General features: G+C 33.0%; 2 protein-coding genes across 4 annotated transcripts; one reads left to right on the top strand and one right to left on the bottom strand.

Moving 5' to 3' along the window:
- The first annotated feature begins 4,143 nt into the window (after nt 1-4,143).
- Nucleotides 4,144-19,485, top strand: LOC143910850 (multiple inositol polyphosphate phosphatase 1-like). Of its 3 annotated transcripts, none has more exons than XM_077429451.1 (10): nt 4,144-4,492; nt 14,742-14,935; nt 15,424-15,569; nt 15,673-15,855; nt 15,932-16,051; nt 16,159-16,257; nt 16,333-16,461; nt 16,557-16,710; nt 17,727-17,922; nt 17,994-19,485. In XM_077429451.1, exons 2-10 carry the CDS (start codon nt 14,758-14,760, stop codon nt 18,238-18,240), a joined length of 1,452 nt encoding a protein of 483 aa, XP_077285577.1. In that variant the 5' UTR covers nt 4,144-4,492; nt 14,742-14,757; the 3' UTR covers nt 18,241-19,485. The 3 variants fall into 3 exon arrangements, with proteins under 3 accessions (XP_077285577.1, XP_077285576.1, XP_077285578.1); XM_077429450.1 differs by lacking the exon at nt 4,144-4,492 and adding an exon at nt 4,624-4,725; XM_077429452.1 differs by lacking the exon at nt 4,144-4,492 and adding an exon at nt 4,875-4,983.
- Polr3E (RNA polymerase III subunit E) lies at nt 18,908-23,405 on the bottom strand. Its single transcript, XM_077429448.1, has 7 exons — nt 23,120-23,405; nt 22,250-22,468; nt 22,008-22,170; nt 21,279-21,547; nt 20,997-21,201; nt 20,723-20,922; nt 18,908-20,644 (listed from the first exon to the last, which is right to left on the bottom strand). Exons 1-7 carry the CDS (start codon nt 23,270-23,272, stop codon nt 20,126-20,128), a joined length of 1,728 nt encoding a protein of 575 aa, XP_077285574.1. The 5' UTR covers nt 23,273-23,405; the 3' UTR covers nt 18,908-20,125.
- Between the last annotated feature and the right edge of the window lie 511 nt (nt 23,406-23,916).

Below are 23,916 nucleotides of genomic sequence, written 5' to 3' on the forward strand. Positions count from 1 at the left end.
TCAAGCGGAACGGTGCCAAATCCAACTCAAGCGGAACGATGCCAAATCCTTCGAGAATGTTCCACCCCTCACACTCGAGTGGAACGAAACCAGACGAAGCACACCTGCAGCCATTATATTAAACTCAAGCGGAACGCCCCTACCAGTCGAGCGGAACCAAAACGGTCGAAACACGCCGCCGCCATTAAACTACATCGAGCGGAACGGCGCCAATCGTTCCAGAAAAGTCCACCCCATCGACAAAAGCAAATTCCTCGCTTACGCATCAACAACCACCACCATGGGTCAGGTGATTCCAGAAACACTATAAAAGGAGGTACAACCCAAACAACGCCAGTCGACCCACAGCAGCAAGCGTCGACACACAGCAGCAGACCAGTCGACATCCAGCTCCTGACCTGCCACCACTACACCACGCGGACTTGGAAGATCAACCAGACGAACGAGCCAGCAACACACTGCCGTATCCAGAGACCTTCCGAACATAGCCGAACGACGAGCCAGCAACACACTGCTGCATCCAGAGACCTTCTGAACATAGCTGAATGCCGAGCCAGCGACACTCTACCATATCCAGAGACCGCTGAACGACATACTTTTGCCCAAATATAATACCTTTGTACAACCATAGGCAAACAATAAAACTTTATAAAACAAGCACAACAGTGTTTCGTTAGGCTGGGATACGGTCAACACATACCTACCCCGCTTACAAAAGGATCAAGTGAAAAGAGTGCAACGCGTCTAGAGTATCGAACTGGGATTCTGAAATTAACCTTATTCAGTAAATTAGAACAATCAAGGAAACCATTTATGAGCTTAAAGAAGAATATAGCATCAGTATGTCGTCGCCTGACAGAAAGATTGTTAAAAGAAAGGATTTTTAAATGTCCGAAACAGTAGAATGGGTATAGGTAGGAAAAAGGTAGCGTAAGGATTTAATAAATTTAAGTTGAACTTTCTCAATACAATTAATATGGGATAAATAAAAAGGTGACCAGATAATTGAGGCAAATTCAAGGAAAAATAAAGTAATTTTAGTACATAAGGATCATTAAAGGGTTTTGTTGAGCGGAGTAGGAATCCAAGAGATTTAAATGCTTTGTTCGTAATAAAAGAAATATGTTCAGAGAAATCTAGTTTATTATTGAGTATTACACCAAGATCCTTAAAAGAAGATGACGTGTTAAGGATTGAATGATTTAATTGATATTGATTAGTAATAATTGACTTATTTCTAGTGAAATTTAAAATCATACATTGATCATCATTAAATTTAAAATCATCATTTATGAATCATACATTGATGTATAATACACATAGATAAGCCCTGACGTGTTATTTTGGTCGGAGATCTTGTCTTCACTAACTGAGGGGTGCGGGGGGTTTAACTAGCGGGGAAGTTGGGTTTTTTCCCTACGACGCAGCGGTACCTACCTACCTACTAAGAGAAACTGTGCATGCGCCATGTATTTTGCGGTTCGGTGATTACTGGTCACAAATTACTCGTCACAAAGTCACTAAAATCTCTATAACGGAACATTTGGCAGCCGAAAAGTCCATCATACTAACGATAACTATTGTGGCGGCTCGTTATACGACATGGTCGAGTTTGGTCACCTTCCTGCGAGTGGGGACCAACTCGATTGTGTTCGGAGCTAGCTACTCACTCTGCCTTCAGCTGTCATAAATAAAACACGTGCATCAACATGCCAGTCGTCTCATTCGTTCATCCCCCATACTATCATAGTAACGAGAACTTGAGTGCCAAATATTGTGTATTCGCGATTTTCATGGCAACACTGAGAACAATGGTTCGAGTCGTCAAACTGCTGGTTAGATTTGGGGGTTTTGTGACTCCAAATCTATCGTTTCTCTATCAGAGTTTGCCAATTTTATCTGATCATTGATGAAACGGTTCCTGAAAATTGGTAATAGATCATTTCCTGTTGACACAAATCTGTGTGTATAATTTGTAGAAATGATGAACAGTAATCTGAAATCTATAGACATCTCTATAATTTCGTGTTTATTATGTGTATAAAAATTGTAATAATAATTGTGCACAAAATCTAAAAATAATCCATAGATGTCTCTATGATTATTATTTCTGTACTTCATTAATTATTATTATGTATACTATGTATTCTGATTGTATTCTATGTATTATTGTATTCTGACCGTTATCGTATGCTCGTCGCATTGGAGCGATCTGTAATGACGAGTGTACATTGATTGTAATAAATAAATAAGCCGTTATACTCAGTGGCGGACTGGCCATACAAGCGAACATGCCCGATGGCATGTGGGCCCCACTATCTGTTAGAAAATATGGGCCCTCAGTAAAATTAAATAACTTTTTAACTATTTCACGTGTGTAAAAATGTATAGGATATTGCAACTTTAGGACCTAAAGTTTGGGTATTTCAACAAAACAAATTTCTTACGATATACACAAATAACTAATACCTGCTTTAACAGCCCAAGGATCGGTTAACTTTTTTTATTAGGCTTGAAATGTAAGTTTCAACATTTGCGTGGGCCCTTTTGCCGGGCCTATTCCAACGTCAAGATTATGTATATACCAATACCTATGTAACAACTAACTACTGAAATAAAAATGGGAATAAACAAATTTTCGTGAATAATATAAACTGAATTGCTTAAAACAATTTTGATAGGACGATTCATCATCAACCAGCGATTTAAATTTACTTCATACTTTCAAAATAACATTTGATTATACTTCGATGATATAGTAAGATTTAAATACACAATTTTAAACAGTTTCCGAATATAAAATCTATTCCTAATCTAGACACACCCATGTAAATAGAAATATAGGATAGGGGCCCCTTCCCCAAAATCCCGATTTTCGATTAACATTAATTGAAAATATTATGCATTTTTTTCAGGGACGTCATTTGGGGGGGCCATAGGGGGGCACTCGCCTAAATTAAGGAATAGTGTGAGTTTAGAAAATATTATGAATTTAATGATTAATGAGATACTATGGATCTATGAATGCTACGTGTATTTCTTATGTATGTTACTTTTGGGTAACTAATAAAATAATCGCTGCTATGTGCTTTGAAAAAAAACAAAACAAAACTTTAACACTTTTTTCTCTTTTTACATAATATTTTTTTATAATTACTTTTTCAAAAATAAGCTTATTTTTTCATATTTTATAACTCAATAAGGTAAAGAATATTTTCCATTTTTATTCCGATATAAAAAAGATTTTTTGAAAAAAAATTCAATTTGACCAATCTTTGCCTGCCCTGCCCCCCAAAGAAAAAGCTGAAATGACGTCCCTGATTGTTTTCTACCGAAAGTAAAAGCCGCTTTTATGCCGCATTCTTTTATGATGCATTATATTTACCTAGGACAAGGGTTAAAACGAAATATACAATATAATTTATGGATCTATTTTGCTTTTGCCATTTTTCTTGTACCTAAATTTGTTTATTCCCAATTTTGAAAAAAAAAAAAAAATTTCCCTTGATTTTTAGCGTTATGGAAAGAAGAAAATTTTGTTATATGGGGGGGGGGGGGACAAATTATTTTAACCCTGGGTGGGGCCCCCTTTGACTCCTGGCATGCACTGATTTCAGTCCCAGTCCGCCACTGGTTATACTTGAAAGTGGCAGAAGTCTTATTTTCAGCTCCAAAAAAACTATTTATGTTTGACTTAATTCACAAATTGCTATCACTTATTTTAATTCGATATGTCCAGAATATTTCACAGGCCACCAATATTTTTAAATATTGTCAAACGCAAAACATTATATTTAATGTTTTGCGAAATATTTCTCGAAATGAAGAAAAGTGGACTTATGCCACTTTCAAATATATTCATATATATATGAAATTATAAATTATTTTTCTCATTTAGAAGAAACCACTTCGCAAATCTTTGTATTAAACCGACTCCATGATGATGTCCCACCCTTATTGGTGAGTCATTACTTACCAACATTAAATTTGTACGATGCAAATCACAAACATCAATCATAGCACCCATTGGAAAAATACTCGAAAATAATAATATAAACATACATACATATAAAAATAATTGACTCGGATGAATGTCATGCTTGACGATGTGAACGTCTATTTTTCGCCAGGTCGTATGCGATCAATTTCCATCGAACGAGAGGTGAACAGAATGAGTACACACACAGGTATTCCATCGCGAGGAATTGTGTCATCATTCGAGTACCAGTTTTGTGTTGTGTTGCCGGAAATCTAACCAACCAACGGCTTATTACCAAATCACAACTCTATTGTTTAAAACACTAAAAATGACATACATTGCTTACATTTTAAAGTGGGGTACCATGAGATAGTATACCAAATAAGATAACAAAAACTGTTTTGCATCAAATACATTTTTGTATAGATTTGTATTGTAAATACATACATACCGACGTTTATTCAACAAGAATCATATGAAATACTTGTGCCAAAGCGATCGTAGCTAGAAAAGGTAAGTCTAAATTGAGTAGGGAATGATATTTGGAGACAGATGGTTACCTTAATATATGTAATACGAATTGATTCACCTTTCAGTGGAAATGTTTAGAAACGGAGATTTTATAAACAGCGTGTAGTGCGGATGGTTTAGTTGCCTTCGCTTACTTTGAGCGTCAGTGCCTTTTTGGTACTGAACGTGCGCGGTCTTTTAGTACGAGTTCGCTTCAAAGTTTTCCTATTTTGAAGGTATTTTTAAATAGAAATTTTTAATATTTCGATTCTATTACAAAAATAATACAACATTGAGTGAATTTCGCAATAACAACACCAGTGATTATCTATTTGCAAACTTTCCACCTATTGTTAATGTGGAAAACCGGCTGCGTACACGCCTTGTACTTTTTTATGGACGTACACACATACATATTGTTTGTATTTTTTAACGCGTATATAACGTTATGTTTATTTTGAATAGTTGTGAATTTTAAGTTCAGTAATTGAAAAGTGAGTTTCGTCAAATCGAAGCATAGCGTATTCGAAAATATTTTTATTTTTAGAATATAAAAACCAACACAAATGTATAAGTTGAAAAAACCGTCAAATGTATGGTCAGTTTGAAAAGAAAACGTGATGGTTCAAATCGGAGTTCGTGCGGTATTTAAAAATTTTTGTATGCCAACGCTCGAATATTTTATCTAATTTTTAAATGATTCATAATATAATAAAATACTTTCTTATTTTAAACTTCCAAATACGTATATACTCATTCCAAATATATCCTGCTGGTTATAATATATAACCAACAGAATAGACTAGTGATTAGCATATAATGCTTTGAACAGAATAGTCACGGGTTCAAATCCCAATGGTTTCTGCTGGCCAGACCTTAGATTTATGACTCCTAGTCGATGGTTTCCTATCAGAGTGTTTGCCAATGTATCTGATTTTCATTGAAACGGTTCCAACAAATTGGCAACCTTACCCATTTTCTCGCATAATCTCGAGTTTTCAGCAATCTAGAATTTTGCTGAATTGTGTAAAATGCTGTAAATTTATAAATTTGACAATAAATGTCTCTGTGGATGTTAATTGATATGAATTTACTGAATTGTTTAAAATGCTACAAATTTGACCATAAATGTCTGCGGATATTAATTGATATATGTATCAAATGTACAATATTTCTGGCCGTTTCAGAGGGCGCATTGGCGTTATCTGTTAGGCCTTCCTGGTATAAATTAAAGATAAAATAAATTACTTATCCGAGTTCCAATCTATGGAATATTTTAATGGATATTAAAGTATACATTTTTATGCAGTAGTATATAATTTAAAATTGGTAAAAGAACATCTAAGAACCATTGTGTCTTGTTTTTTGTCAAACATAAAATTGATTTATGGACGTATTTTGATATTAATGAGCATATTGAAAATTCGTCAACGTGTGTAGCAACAAAATTATTATTTCTTGTAAGGAATTTATGAGTTGATCCGATACATTTATACTGAAATTAAAAAAACCTAGCACCGCTTTAGTCTACATAACAATAGCACTATTATTTCATGTAAGTATACAGTATGTATTTAATATGTATGTACTTGCATTGTTTGATGTCGATTTTGCGAGTACGTATAATGAACACGTGCAAAATCTCGAATATCTGTTTATTTAGATCAAAAAATTTGAATCGTAAACTCCGTTGTTGATTTTATCAAATTAAAAATAGTAATCTTTTCAAAATAACTGTTGTAATAACAAATACTAATCATGAAAACTGCGAACCATGCGTTTAAAAGCACATCGGATAATATAATTTATCTTTTGAATGCAACCATTGTTCGAAAATAATAGTTCAAATTGAATTTGCGACTTTCAAGCGAAACTATGCAACCCAGTTCTCAAAGAATAGGTACATATGCAATGGATTAAAAAATTCAATTAAAATCAGTATGAATCATGAAATCACGACACAAGGTTTTTCCTCAAAAAATTTACGAATATTAGTTTTCTTTATTTTCTAGGATTTATATGTAATAAAAAATCATTCAGTCATCATTTCTATGTAGTAGTATGGTGTACGGCTTTACAGTTATTTTTAAATTGACAAAAACTGCTACAAAGTCATTGATGTCAGAAATTTTTAGAAGAATTTCAATAGCATTTTAAAATAAAAATATGTAATAGATATACTATTACTATTACATGGTTTTATTTGTATAGTGAGAATTCCACGCACAAAAATGTGATTTTCGGGATTCCACTTAAATCGATGTCTTCCTGTTTGTAATAGGGATTGCAATTTACCGTTAAATTTAATTTACCGTTAAATATTTTTTCCCATTACTGGGGTACCGGTAAATGAAAAAAAAACGTGGGTAACTGTATGTGTTACTTTATTAAAAATAAATATCAGATGAATCATGTCATATTATATATAAATATATACATAAAGTCCATTCATAATAATTAGTATATTTTTTTATATTTTAACCAATCATATTTATTTAAGTATTTAAATTTGGACCATTTAAAAGTTTGAATTATAATTGAAACAACCGTCTGATCGCATTAATTACGATCTGTTTTGGTATTCTAAAGCAAGCATCAGTGCAGTCACTCTTACGAATGCATCCTTTTGCATATTTCATACTGAAAATAAACAAATACGAGACTACCTAAACCACAATACGCCATTTGCATCGATTTTTAATGCAATAATATGTCTGTATATGTGCATAATTCGCGATAAAATAATTAACGGTCATTACCGGTGATTTTTCCAATTTACCGGTAAACCGGTATACCGGAATTGAATCCCTAGTTTGTACATACATATATTACTATTCCATTTAAGTCAAAATTCTTTGACAAATTTTATAATCTAATGTATAATTTCAAAAGAGACTTTGTATGTATGTAAGTATCTATCTTTGGTTGAGAACTTCGTAAACAAGTCAAAATTTCTATGACGACGATTCGATTTTTTTTTCGATTCAAATAAATTTAATAAAAAAACAAATGAATATTTACTAATATGTAGATTCGCCATGTTTACGCTGTTTATATTTCAAATACTGAGCGAAGCCGGGTAAAACAACTAGTATAATATAATATGAACGATTCTTTAAAATATTATTTCGTTCACAAATTCGTTCAGTTTTTTTTTATTATTAATATTTATGCATATGTACATACATATATTAATTATTACTTAATACTACATATAATATGAAAAGCAGGAGATTAAGTATAAGCATTAAATAATTCTCTTCGATATACATATGTATATTTATACGGTCTCCGTGACGAGCCGGAATGTGAAATTACCGAAAACGCAAATATCGGAAGGCAAAGATCGAAAATCGAAAGATCAAAAAAAAAGGGTGCGTGGTAAACGCTACATACTCACGCACATACTCACTTAATTTGCGCGAACAGGATACAACAGGAACAAGAGGAACAGACTTTTCCTCCCGTATTAATGTGCGCGCGCAGAATACGTGAGGAAAAGCCTGTTCCTCTTGTTCCTGTTGTATCCTGCTCGCGCAAATTAAGTGAGTATGTACCGTTTACCATGCACCCTTTTTTTTTGATCTTTCGACTTAAGATCTTTCGATTTTCGATCTTTGCCTTTTCACATTCCGGCCCGTGAGGTAGACCCATATTTATATTATATCTCTCACATTGAGTTTTGGGTAAGATTAATTTCCGAATACATTAAATTACATATTAACGAATTTTATATCGCTTTACATTTTTAGTCTATGATTTTATATTGTTAGTTTGTCTTATTAGTGCCAAAATATTGAAGAATGAAAAACAATTTTCAATTTTTTATGTTAATTCCACATCATTGACATTTTTTCTATACACCTGTGTATAAAAAATTTTTTTGCAGCAAAGTCAGGGTCATTATTGTACATTCAAAAACAAATGGGTTCAATTGTTGAATGTCAAATTCGAGAATTTAAGCCATAACAAACTATTTTCAAACTTTCACCTTCTGTTCAGAATTCATAGAAATGTTATTAAGGAACATTCAAAGAATTTTCTTTCACGTGTAAATGTTGATACCAAAGAATGCTACAGCAGTTTTGTCAATTTTCATAAGATTTCTTTCTACCTACATATGTTAAAATCGCGATGTGTTTCGAATCCAAACACGCCTCTTGTTGTTGTTATTAATTTACTTACCGGTGAGCTCACGCACGATTACATCACATAAAGGTGGACAGGTTAAGCATCCAGCGAACAAGTATTATGTAGGTACGTGAGATGGGTCGACACTTTTTCTAAAATATTGCCACAATTAATCCAGATGTTCCGATTTGATATGAAATACTGAATATTATTTGAAATTTTAAAGTGCTTATAAAAATCAAATTTAAAAACTTAAGTACACGAATAAAATACTTCTATTTAATATTAACTGGTCAATTTGCAATTCACTATTTTTAGACGTTCAATAAGTCGTTCTTGAGTCATGCAAATGACCATCAAGGATGTCTTTGTAATGCGAATCTAAATTTATTCATTAAGCGTTAATTCAACGATTACACCTACGTGAAAGTTGAAGATGTAGAACAAAATATTATGTATAATAATATTCAGTATGTACATACATCGTAGTTAAGGCTTCCAATCCCGGGATCCCGGTGTTTTCTGGTACCGTAAATCCCGGTGTTGAAACTAGTCTGAATACCGGGATTACGGTGTTGGCAGAATTTCTTTAAAAATATTATTTTTACAAAAATAATAAAGAAAAAACATAAAACACCATTATATAATGAACAATGGTGGGATGAGCAATGACAGTCATAGTCCATTTGTTTTCTCTGACCCGTTTTGACGCCGGCTTGCCGTTCCCACGAAATGGTATCAACGGCCTGTATTGTGTCGCAGATTTTGTGCTCAACTGCAATGATATTTGTAGCATATTTTGACTAATTCGAACTCAGAATCGATCACTGATCACGTTTTCACGTGTGTCTGTGTGAGTGTCTGTATTTTTTGAACACCGTTCGTCCTATCAAACTGAAACTTAGTATAGGCCACTGAAATTATTATCGATACGACGTAATTTTTTTTCAAATTTTAAAATTGACCGGAAATGGTACCTCCCATTATTTTTTATTTTATTTTATTTTAAAAAATCAATACCACAGAGACTTGACAGGTTGCCCCAAAGTGTCAATGTGATTTTAATACAAATAATAAAAATCATAAAAATTACAAAAAAAACATCATAAAAAAAAATAATAAAAATCATAAATAAAAAAAAAAAACATAAGAAAATAATAAAAATCATAAATAAAAAAAAAACATCATAAAAAAATAATAAAAATCAAGTAAAAAATATGTACACAAAATAAAAACAAAGAAATAAGATTGAAAAATTTATATCGTGCTATTTAGGATGTGTTCCACCAACTCAACATAACTGGCATCGAATAGGTCCAAGTATTGTGCCAGTAAGTTAAGGAGTCGAACAGCTCTCGAGAGGGGGGAGTTCATGAGCACGTTTGATTTAGCCCTAATTGGTAAAAATATATCATGTTTTCTTAAAACTCTACGATTTTCCGGGGCCCAGAATTTTAGTTTCTCCAGGATAGTGGGATTGTGAATCTCTCTTCTAAGTAATTTTACGAAATGTTTCCCAAGAAATAAATCTCTTCTCTTTGCCAGGGAGTTGAAACCCAAAGATCCCAAGACAAAGGCACTAGGGAACAGATATGGATAAAATCCAAATGTTTTCAGATATAAAAATCTAAGGAATTTCCTTTGGACTCGTTCCAACATTAGAGAGTAACGAAGTTGATAGGGAGACCATATAATGGAGCCAAACTCGAGCACACTGCGAACTAATGTACAATATAAGAGACGAATGGCAGTGAGCCCTAGTTCAGACGAATTACGGATTACGAATCCAAGGATTTTTGTTGCCCTATCACAGATATTCTCAATGTGAATGTTGAAACTCCAACTATTTTCGAAGACTATTCCCAGATCAGATATAAATAATTCTCTCTGAAGAAGAGAATCATGAAATTTATACGGATATTTAATAGGAGAACGAGAACGAGAGTAAGAAATGACCCGACACTTTAGGATATTGAAGGGAAGTTTATTAACATTAGCCCATTCATAAATAGAATTCAAATCCTCTTGCAAATAAAGAGCGTCAGGTAAATCAATAAATTATAGGTGTTCTCTTTTTTTACTAATCTCTTTTCAGTTTGTTTTTGAATTTTGTTCTTATCCACACTCTTTTGTTTCGATGAATAATTACTAGACGGTACAAATTATTTGTAAAAAACGAATCAATGAATCAAAGTGATGTTTTTTACTTTATTTGATTACATTAAAGGATGTCTTTTATTTAATCTTAGAAATTTATGGATGCGAACCGATAAGTTAAAGAATGTAGCCAAACTCTCAAAACATGAACGCCAATATGAGGAGTATTTTTTGCGTGAAACATCGGGAGAGTTTGCAAAATTTAATTGAACGGTTTTGAAATATGAAAATATGCAATTGAACATTTTTTCTTTTTTTTTTGTTATTCATTTGATTTCCCGTTGCTAGCATCGGGATCCCGGAATTGGAAATTCCTAGCACCGCAATCCCGGTGCTGAAGTAATCTTCCGGGATTCGAAGCACTAATCCTAGTACACTTTTTAAAACACATGTTTCTTTATCATAATTTTAACTTGAAGTCTCCGTTTCACTTGCTAATTAAATTAGCAACATTTCCAATAGATGGTTGTATTATTGTATTGTTTCTGCACGTGGTGCAAATCCTATGATTTAATTTTCATACTCGGGAAAATGCGTGTATTAATAATTAAGTTAGCATGCTTTGGTTGAGGGAACATATGTTTAAGTTGTTCTTCTGTGTAGCACCGCGACCAAACGAAATTCTTATAGATATGTATATTTTTAATATGCGAAAAATCTATCAGAACTATTATATTTTAAATGCTATTTTTTGAAATAATCGAATAAAAAAGTATGATATAACCCGATTCAAATTTTTGAGTGGCCAGCCAAATTGTTGGTTATTAGAGGATCACTTATTACTTTATCTATGTACGTAGTAACAATAGATGAAGTTTTGTGATCATGCGAAAATTTGAACTCCAGATTTTCACTGATTCGAACTCAGAATCGATCACTGATCACGTTTTCATGATCTAGAAAAAATGTATGTGTGTCTGTGTATTTTTGGGATTTTTTGAACACCGTTAGTCCTATTGAACTGAAACTTAGTATCGTTTACTGAAAGTCTTATCGATACGACGTAAATTTTTTTTAGGTTGAAATTCTTTTTCATGACAGTAAATATAAATAGTATTTTACTTACGGCCCGACGTTCATTTTTAATTCCTAGTGCGGCCCTTCATTCGAAAAGTCTGCCCAGGCCTGATATAATAGGTACGATAGAAAAATAATAAAAATTTAGCATTAAGGACCTAAATTAGCAATATGGATCAGTCGAACGTCCCAACACGGGGCCCCTCAAATAGTCCAGGCCCTGGAACTTTAACCCCAGCTTCCCCCCCCCCCCTCTCAGCGGCCCTGGTCCCTTCACGTATTGAATCCTGCGTGTATATTAATTTCCATAAATACTATTCATAACTTGCTGAATAGGAATGTGTCGCTGAAAATCCGGTCATGGCCATCGATGCATCTGTTATCTAACAACAAACACGCTTTGGCAGCAATATGAACGGTGAATTAATTTAACAAATTACTATTTTGATAAGAATCAACTTAATGGATAAGGAATTTTCCCACAATTTCGAGGGTCTAAACGAAATATTGACTTTTAGCCGCAAACGTCTTGCTATTCATTTTTCAAAGGCTGTCAGTGGTGCCACTCGGAAATTTTCATTAAAAAATATTATCTGTCTCACGCTCGACCTGTTCTTTGACGTCTTCGTTTATCGTTTACTTTTTAATGGCGGGAAAAGACTCGTTCGCACGCAGAGATACGATCTACATACTTTTCATAAATTATCACGGATGAAATGATTAAAGCGACAATTTTCCACATTACTGATCTGCACGCATCAGTAGCTGTAAAATTACATTCGTCAATATTTGTATAAATGCTTCGCTAATTGTTCTGTTTACTAACGACTATTGCTTCGAACGATTTGAAGCTTTAATAGTAATCATATATATAATATCGCTATTTTGTCTGTCTGTATGTGTGTGTATCGGAGATAACGCTCGCCGTACTATAATAGTCATTTCGATTTGACATATACATGTACGTCACAACTAAAACAATGCCAACAAAACGTACAAATATAATAACAAAAGAAAAAAACCTCTATAGTATATATATATATATATATATATATATATATATATATATATATATATATATATATATATATATATACTGTTTGCTACCAATATTTCCTCTAGGCTAATAGATGGCGCTAAGTCTCTGAGCATTTACCGCCATCTATTGAAAATGTATTTAATTAATTAATTTTTCTATTGGTGTTTTATATTGTTTATATGTATTTTTCACCATTTTTTTCATATTAAACAATTAAATATAAAGATTAAATTAAATATGTTTAAAATGTATTTGAAAAAAATTCGACCGCGTGCGAATCAAACACAGGACTGACACATTTCTTTTATTTTTTTTATTTAATAACTTAATATAAAATAACACCCATGCGGTGATATTTCATCGGGTACAACACTAGTGCTTATTAATGATGAAGTATCCACATATGTATGTACATATGTAGATGCTCAGATGCTCAATAATGTCAGAGGGCTATTTTTACGGTAAACGGCCTACTAGTCATATTTGAACTAGTCACAGGACAACCGGTCGCTCTAGATCGGTCACACGTGTGACCAGTTTTCTCGTGACCAGTTTTAGTGTGACGGGTGATCACGTGTGACCGATCTAGAGCGACCGGTTGTCCTGTGACCGGTTCACATTTGACTAGTTATCACCGAACCATTTTTACACACCTCCTTCACGTTTCACTTACTATTACAATTATTTTTACTTTGAAATCTAAGCGGTCAACTACTGTCGTTTTTTTTCCGTTTAGATTAAAAGATGCTAAACTGTCGAAAATATTGTTTAAATTAACTGCAAATAATCTTCCAAGGAAATCAACAAAATACCTGAAAATTATACGTGTGATCGGTTGTTCGCTCAAAAAATTCTAACCAGTAGAACCGGTCGGAATATGACTTTTTTTTCTTCATTTTTTTGCCAATAGAATCTTACAGTTAGGCTCGTTCTATAAGAACAGTGTAGCACTTTCGCCGTTTGCAAACCTCCGTTAACACAACGTGCGACGATTCAGCAATCTATCAATTTAACTGTTTGCGAGCTGTGACGGAATTTACGGAAATGCATGTCGACAAATTTCACAAAATCACTTCTATATAGATATCTCGATCAAATAATGACGGCCACCATTTTTTCGAATCCAATTCGCGCAACATGTCGAATCACATATCCACACAAAATCTTCACATATGTACGTATCCAAAACATTTTATAAAATGTAGCTGTCGATTTTTAGTAAAAAAAATCAATAGATATACCTGTGTAGTGATTTTGTTGACGAAACTCATTCGTCAAATTAGAATGGGAAATATGTATATACATCGAGTGACACTTAATCAACGACGACGATCTTGCACCATTATGAAAAAATAAATATACATATATCTAAATATTGATTCATATTTAAATTGTGTTGTATAAAATACGAATAATAAGTAGGTACTAGGTACACTTTTGAAGTATTTTAGTAGATTCACTGAAAACAGCAATCGTTAAAATTAAATTATTGCATCGAATAAACTTAAATATGTACCTGTTGATACAATTTGATTCACAAATCATACCTGCGTTGAAAAGAGAAACTACACATTCCAGTAAATATTTAAAATAAATACTATTTATAATACCATCCAAAATTTTGGAAATTCGTGGATAGTATCATTATGTTATAAGAGTTTCTTCACGGTACAAAATGTTTGTGAAATTTGAAGTCGTTAAATTCGATCGAAAATTGGTGCTTGTAATAAAATTTTCTATTTCATGAATACTAATCCTCAGATTTGCTAAGATAAGATGATTTATTGCCGAGGTAGGGAGTCGGTGTTAATATTTCAGATTCTATCAGCACTTTGAAGATTAAAGAAAATCGCCGTGGAAAATGTTTCCCCCATGAAAAATGTTAAGTAAATATTAATTTCATTTCAGGTCGGTCGCATTCAATATGGCGACTGGAAGAGTGTTTGTAATTCTTTCGGGATTATTAACACTCCTGCAAATTTCAACGGCTCAAAGAGAAGGATATTGCCTAAGCAGTGATTACGAGCCTTATCTTCTCTTCAGCACAAAGACAGCATACGAATTCGTCAAAGGAAAAGAAAACAATCAACACTTCGTGCCTGGTACTCAAAGCGTGACGTTAAGATTATAAATACCGGTGACGCATTTTTGCGTTGATGTCGATTTAATACAAATCCAATATTCTAGTTACTTTAATCATTAGCAACACAATGTAGCGCTTTATTCATTGTTTAACTGAATAAATTGAATGTAGGTACATACGTTTATACGCGTATGTTCTTGTTATTGTAAAAAAAAGATGCATGAACAAATATTTTTACAAAATCTCAATTATTTGAATGTTTTTTATCACTCCTACCTTAACAAAAAAGTCACGATCTTAACGTGAAACATATTTAGCAATGATAATGTTCAAGGTTGTCATCCATTCTTGACAAATATTAAAAACATAAAGTTGATGAACATTTAAATACGTGTATATTCAAAATTAATTAAATATTCAAATTGTAATATTATATCCATCCATATAGTATACAAATTTTTGTGTAAACACTACTCTAAAATTAAAAGAATTTATAATTCATTACAGATTGTGTACCGATACAGTTTTGGTCTATAAACAGACATGGCACTCGTTTGCCCAGTAAAACAGCAATAGATGAACTTCCTAGGCTTGCAAAAACAAGAGATGATATTATTTCAAATTATGAAATACGAAAAACTGCTCCAGATCAGGTATACATACATATACATATATCCATATTACAGTGTCCATTAATTTTATTTGTATACAAATTAAAACTTTATTATATTATACGCCCGTGTTAAAATCGTTTAGGGCCGACTTTGTAGTCAAGATATTGAAAACCTGAAAAACTGGATATGGAACAGAAACTTCAGTAGAAATTATGCTAGTGACTTAACATACCAAGGCTATGATGACTTAAAATATTTAGCGAAAAGATGGCAATCTAAGTATCCTGAAGTGTTACCTGCCACTTACTCCCCTAAAGATTATCTAGTAATACTTTTTTTATATCAGATATCAGAATTCAAATTACTATTATAATATTTTCACACATTTTTATTAATTTCAGTTTCGCTATACAGAAAAAAGACGTGCCAAAGATAGCTACCGAGCATTCATTGATGGGTTATTCGGTAGAGATAGTACTCGCATGGCTCCAGTAGAAACGAATGATACTACAATACTACAAGTAAATTTATATCACAATTCAAAATATAAATATAATATTTATTTAATTACAAAAACGTGTATATGTTTATACAATATAAAGAAATACATACAAATCATGTATTTCAGGCTTATAATTTTTGCACCACTTGGATGAGAGAAGTTTTAGATAGTCCAGTCACGAAAGAAGAAATGAATAACTTCAAAAACAAGGAAGAATTCAAAAATGTAAATATTCATACTAAAAATAATTTTATTTTAATGGCGCTTTAAAATAATTGTAAATTTATTCGTGAATTTCAGATGATTCAAAACGTTTCATTCCATTTGGGTTATAGATATTCATTAGAAGAGGGCACAATAAAAAATATTTATGATATGTGTCGCTATGACAAAGCATGGGAAATAAATAAAAATTCTCCATGGTGTGCCGTAAGTCAATACGATTCCATATATATACCTATTGTTTTTCTAAGTAAATGCAATTTAAAGTGTGATATTTAACCACTCATGTATTTAATATGCAGGCTTTCACTAAAGATCAACTGCGTCTGTTGGAATACATTGAAGATTTAAAATCTTACTATGAGACAGGTTACGGAAATGAGCTAAATAAAAAAATTGGATGTTTACCTCTTAAGGATATGATGGACAAATTTACAAGAATGATTGATCATCCAGGTATAAAATAATATAGTAAAATTTCATGCATTCTGTAAATTGTTTTAGGTTAGGATATACTTAAGTTTTATTTTTCTGACTAGCAACTTTTGTATCATAATCATGGCCCGGGCTTCGGGGGGACAGCCATCGCTCTAAAATTTTCAATTTTCTTTTAATTTGTTACGAAATTGAAAATGTCTTTTGTCTTCGTACTTATGTTCAAGTAGTTGTCGGTGATACCTTAGGTAATATTTTTACACCATGACTTTTATTTGAAAATTGTGAAAATATATGTTATAACTTATCAGATGATCCTCAATCTTATTACTCCTTAATGTATATTTTAAAAAATATTGATGAAATGATTTTTAATATCAATTTTGAAACTTTTTTGGAGGGGACCTTTAGCATGCTTTAAGAGGGCTGTACACCCGAAACCTTAATTTTGTTGCCGTTCCTTTCTTCGATATATATATTGAGTGAATGCGACAATATATATCAATATATATATTGAGTGAATGCGACAGTTGCGCTTCGACCAGATAAAACGTATTTTAAATTGACAAAATCGAGGTTTCGTATTCTCCTATTTTCTCCTCCGAAACCGGACCAATTTTTTAAAAAATTTCATCATCGGTATGAGATAGATATTTTCTGTGCAACTATGCACATATTTTTTTTTAAATCGACCGTTAAATAAGCACGCTGGACTCTTTTCGTGGGTGTAAAAAAGAGGCGATTTTATTGATGTTTGGCGGCTCCTAGCTCCTATAAAAAATAACTAATCAAAAAAATAAAACAATAGATGCAACCCAATGGTGGATATCCATAGCATATTAAAAAATAATTTCTCTAGTGCCATAATTGAGGAAGGGAGAAGTCTAATACGTTTGTATGGACAAGGCGCTGGTGTCCAGCCCTCTTAAGGGGCCCGGCTTGAGATGTGCGGGCCATGCTCATAATCATTAGTTTAATTAAAAAATACAATCTAATTACATATTAATATATTATAATTTAAATGTAAACTATTTCAGATCAAGATCAGCCCAAAGCGTCAATATATTTTACCCATTCAAAGGCTATTCAAACTTTGCTAACCAGTCTTGGTATTGCCCACGATTCAGTACCGCTACTGGCTGACAATTATCACACGCCAAACGTTCAACGTAGAAAGTGGAAAACTAGTTTGATAGATCCATTCGCTTCAAATCTAGTCGCCGTGTTATACAGGTACTAAATAGTCCACACTTTGAAAATATGTATGTATGTAGCGCTTTGGAACATTTTATTTATATTTATAGATGTTCACAAGATGAAAAGCACCGAGTGATGTTCTTCCTCAACGAAAGACCTGTCGAGTTCGATGACTGCAAAGTCGGATTGTGCACTTGGGAAGTGGTCCAGAAGAAGTACGGTGCAGCTTCGAAACAATGCAACCTGGATTTCTGCCACGAAAATGGTGCAACCCGCACATTCACCGATTATTACTTGTTCAGTCTAGCAGCCATTGTGATACTCAGTACAAAATTAAGTAATGTTAATATATAGTTAATAAACGTAACAATACGAATGCTTCGTTTCAAACGAAAATGTTTGCTACTAGAGCAACCTTACTAACTTCTTTCTATATAATTTAAAAATAAACTCAATGTGTGTATTCATTTTATGCTGGTTAACATTGACATATACATATGTACATATATCCTACTTGTTAAGGATTAATAACTGGTATCTGTCGTAATCTCTGATGTACCTAAAAAATTTGTTATTTATTGCATAATAGAAGCACATTATGACATTTTTCTTAAAATGATTGATTTTCGTTCAATAAATATCTATTGACGAATCTTCAATTAACCGCTTTTCAAATAAAATTTTATTCGTTGACTGTTATCATAAGTTTGTCTTATAATTACTTTATTTTTTATTGATATTCAGTGAATGTTTCTGTAAATATATTTACGTTATGATATATACAATAATGTGCAAACACATAGTACAAATATGCAAATGCTTATGTAAGTATAAATAATCTGCTGTTTATTAATAAAATTAATAATTTATTGTTGAACATAGGATGTGACCAATTATTTTCATATTTATAGTTTACCGTTGTTACCTATTTAAGTTTTGGATTGAAATAAATGTATTGTATGTAAGAATATCGAGTTTCATTGAAATAAGAGGCTAGTAATAAAAAAATGAAGACAATGATCAATATTGAAATATTTTTATTAAAATAATCAACAAATTGATAACGTTGATGGGTGAAAGCAACATAATATCACTGTATAAATATTTAATCAGTGCAAATACTATACTGCTATTGCAAATAAGCTGATTATCGATATACACATGTATGTAGCTACAGGCATATTCTGATTTACTTATTGTAATTTCCATTTCTTAATTAGATAGTAAATATGTATCAAGTTTTGTGCACATTGATATATAGCTGTTAGAAGTAAACAAATGTATAACTTTGTATATTCATTATAGCTGTCATACAATAACTACATTTCAATGTGAAATTATTAACAATTGGCCTTAAGTAACTTTACTTTATTGCTTTTTTTTTAATGAGGATATTCTTAGGTTTTTAAGAAAAGCAATAAATCTCAAACGTAGTTAAATAAATAATGCATTAAAATGATTCCAAATTATATAGGATCAACTTATCCAATAAAAAAAAAGACATTCAATAATATGTTAGGTATAAGATAAATAATATATGAACAAATATATTAACCATAATCGATAACATTAACAATTTCAATAAACTACTGATTTCATATCAAATTTTATTACAGGGTGTCGTCTATACACAAAATTATGTATTTTGATTGATGTACATACATATATTTTTAAATTAACTAATAGTTTTGGCAACATTAGTGTTTTGTGATCCTAAGTGAAGTATATAAACATACAAAAATAAATTTGCAAGAATATGCATATGTAAAACGAAACCAATTCAATATAATAATATTTGTAAACGTGTAAGATATTTTATCATATAAAATAACAGTATAATAAAATTAATTGGAGGCCTGGTAACAAAACGAAGTTGAATGAAGAAATCTCAGGACCACAAAGCATTAAAATTATATATATATATATAAATTCTGCACTAAAAAAAAAGAGTTAATATACATAAATAAAAAAAAATGTTTCTGAATAATGAAGTAAAACTAACGTCATGTATAACAAATTTGCTTATTATTTTGGCGATATGATTATTATTACAATAATACATATTATATATTAAAGGCAATATCATTCAGTGGATGATGCAATCAATATTTCGTTATACCCTCATAATATTACAAGCTATCCTAAGTCATCACAGCATTGGCAGTATAAAACCGCGTTTTTATAAATTTCATATCAGTCCCACTCTCATTAATTATAGAACACTAAATTAGCCACACAATCATGACACTCTGTGATTATCACTAAAATTAAAACTATTGAGTCCTCCAGGAGAATGCTTAGTCCGTTTACCGCAACTGCCCCCTGATAAGGGATTTTTATTCCTATTTATTTTCTTGGAATCACCGCCGCTTTCATTATCAGAACCGACAGAATCTCTGTGCACTTGTGAGTGATTTGTAACACTATTATGGCGCACTTTAGGACTCGGCATTCCACCATCAGAACTGCAAGAATCCCGTTGAGACTTTTTCCTCTGTCGCTTGAGAGTCACTTGTTCACCGGAGAGCATCTCGTTAAAAAGTTTCTGTCTAGCGTCCCAAAAGTGAGTTTGTCTTTGTACCACATCAGGATATTTAGCATCGAAATCTGGATCTGGTGGAATGAAAAGTTCCCATCCTTTTTCGGGTTGAAAACGGGCAACAGAAGATAAGATTTCTTTAACTTCTTCAGAAGGCAATTTAACAGCTGCAGCGACTTTACGCCTATCCACATATTGACTCTTTGTAAAGAGGTATAGCTGAGAATATCAACAAATTGATAAATATAATTAAATAAAAAAATAACGTTATAATAAAAAAAAAAAATCAAAACTTACGACGTAATCTCTAGCTCTACACATAAGTTGATCAGAAATGCCAGAATGTTGTGATACACTTCCAGGAGGATATACCAATGACGATCGAGCAGCCCAGCGACCACCAGATAGTAGACGACCTGCTCCAGCAAGCGCGGTTAGAAGAGGCGCACCAGACAATCCAATAAGGGAACTAATCCACCCGACTGTTATTAATTTGGCTGTAATAAAAATGAATCGTTGACACATTGAAAATAACAAGGACATGACTAAATTAATTCAAATAAATACGTACCATCGTTTAAAATAATTTTGCATTGCTCAGTTGGAGGCAGCTTTTTGATATCAGAAAGATTCACAAATTCAACATTTTCACTCTTGTTTATAGCATTGAGTTCAATGTCTTGTGGAACTAGGGTAGATAAGTATTGTGCAGCGTCTAAATTCAACGGAATCCTATCATCAGTCGTAGCAGAAGCAAAGAGCTTATGCCGCTCAAGCTGTAAATTATTAAAAATTTGATTAAAAAATAAAAAAACTGTCGATGGATTTTCAACTATAAATATGTATCACTAACATCAGCTTTGTCTGATTTAGGGTGCCACCAAGTAGAATCACACCACGGTTCCTCGGAACTCTTTTTTGTGAGAAAACTATATGACTTTTCTCTAGCTTTTTTAATTCGATCAGTTTCATTTCGGGCAAATGATACAGTGATCTGAGTAGCCTCAAGTTCACTGGAGGGTCCGGCTTCATCATCTATGTCTTTTTTCTCATTATCTTCATCTTTCACTCTCTTGTCTTGTTTATCAAAATAATTAAAGGCAGGTCGCATTTGCAATATCCCTAAAAAAAATTTTTTTATAATATATGGAATACGGGTCTATGTGACGAGACAGAATGTTAAATGACAGAAAACGCAAATATCGGAAGGCAAAGATCGAAAATCGAAAGATCAAAAAAAAATGGTGCATGGTAAACGGTACATACTCACTTAATTTGCGCGAGCAGGATACAACAGGAACAAGAGGAACATGCTTTTCCTCCCGTATTCTGCGCGCGCACATTAATACAGGAGGAAAAGTCTGTTCCTCTTGTTCCTGTTGTATCATGCTCGCGCAAATTAAGTGAGTATGTACCGTTTACCATGCACCATTTTTTTTTTTGATCTTTCGATTTAAGATCTTTTGATTTTCGATCTTTGCCTTCCGATATTTGCGTTTTCTGTCATTTAACATTCTGTCTCGTCACGAAGACCGATGGAATACATATATAGTTTTGATAAGTAAATAATAATATGAAATACCATTTATTGGAGTAATGTGCAATTCACCCTCTTGCAACACAGCAATTGTATATCTACTAATATCAGCTACTGGTATGGTACTTTCGTATTGTATTTTATCCATGATACCAGATTTAAAATGTATGTTTTTTTCTTTCTCTTTGGTTGCCACACGATGAGGTGGCTAAATTATTGTAAAATAAATTGTTAGCGCAAAAAAAAATTAATAAAAAACAACAAGCCATATAAATTCTATTAAATACCTGAATACCATCAGTATTCATGGCAATTTGCTCAGCTCTAGACGTATCAAACGAATTATTGTCAGTATCTAGACCAAATTCTAATTTTACTTGTTGATGTACAGGCTTTATTTTACAATCCAAAACGGACACATCGTTCCAATTATCCTTCGCAGATTTGACGGGATATTGAAATATATACAGTTGCTTTGCAAGAGTTTGCGACAGAAATACGGGAATCTAAAAAATAAATAAAATCATATAAATATGTGAATTTCGGTAAAAACATTAATAACAAGAGGCTTGAAAAAGGAGTAAAAACAATTGAACGTAGTTGAAATTTTGTTATTTTATCACTAGTGCAATATGATAACGATAATGGGCAATTTATCTTGTTCGGCCATATTGACTTATGGTAAATAAAAATACGCAATTATCAATCAAATTATGTATGTATTTGCGCAATGACTATTGATAGTCATATAACAAGGATACGAGTTTCGTTTACAAAATCGTTTATTACTAAAAAAAAAAAAACTCAAAGAGAAGACCTATAAGGGGAGGTACCACTTCTAGTCTACTTAAAATTGACCAACACCAAGTTTCAATGTGATTAACGGTGTTGGAATCATCTGCTAAGTATACAGGCACACATTTTCTAGAAACCACTAGCACATGGTTAAAGATCGATATTGAATATAAATCGATAAAAATGTTGAGGTTGAATTATTTCACAGTCACAAAAGCTATTGATTGAGCAAAAATAGGGGAGAGTTATCAGTGCTCGGCTTTAAAAGAAAAGCAACTCATCTATGGGGGGAGCAAAACACTCCATAGGGAGCGTTCAAGTTTTCAAAACATAACCTAAAAGAGGAATGTCAGTCAAGTAACCTCTTGGAGGATCGCGTCCGTTTGTGCCGGAGGGGACGCAGGCGGGTGCGGGTGCGGGGGCGGGGGCGGGTGCGGGGACGGGGGCGAAGGCACGGGTGCGAGGAGTGAGGGGGCGGGGACGGGGCTGCTCCCCGCCGCCTGGTCCGCCTCCATGCGGTCACTCTGGCCGAAGACTGCGCCCCACACGTGCTAAACTCCGGCTAACTGGCTAATGGCTAATGGCTATGCCTAGTGGATAATGGCTAGTGGCCACACGACATCGCTACATACGAATACGATCGCAAATGCTCTAACACACATTCACCACGGCCATTACTTTCCTAAACTTCTCATCTTGTTCTCATGAAAAGATGATATGCACAAACCGAAAGTTTGATATCTACAGTCGAATTCACTGGAACTTTGATGGAAGGATCTTCAGTTACCATTTTGAGCTTTTCGATAATTAATAAAAAAAAAGCCCATTTTATAAAATACTGTTACGTACGCCGCGAATTAAGCGAATAGAATCCCAGAGACTGGGTGACCGTTCAAGGATTATCTGTAACGGATATCTGTTATCGGATTAACTAAATGCATGCACTTACTTCCAAAGATTATATCCGGACTCTAAGTGCATTTAGGCTAAACAATGACCGTTATTAGTTATTTCTCAGAATCGGTACGGGAGACCCAATGTCGTGGAAATACATATCCGAATACGTGACTATACAACAGGTAAACAGATTAGGCGTCCTGAGAGATTTACCCTTTATAAGGCGGTACGTAGGCGATATCATGTCATTCTGGACGGAGCA

Source organism: Arctopsyche grandis, chromosome 4, assembly GCF_051622035.1.
Source record: "Arctopsyche grandis isolate Sample6627 chromosome 4, ASM5162203v2, whole genome shotgun sequence".
In the NCBI taxonomy this organism is placed as follows: Eukaryota; Metazoa; Arthropoda; class Insecta; order Trichoptera; family Hydropsychidae; genus Arctopsyche; species Arctopsyche grandis.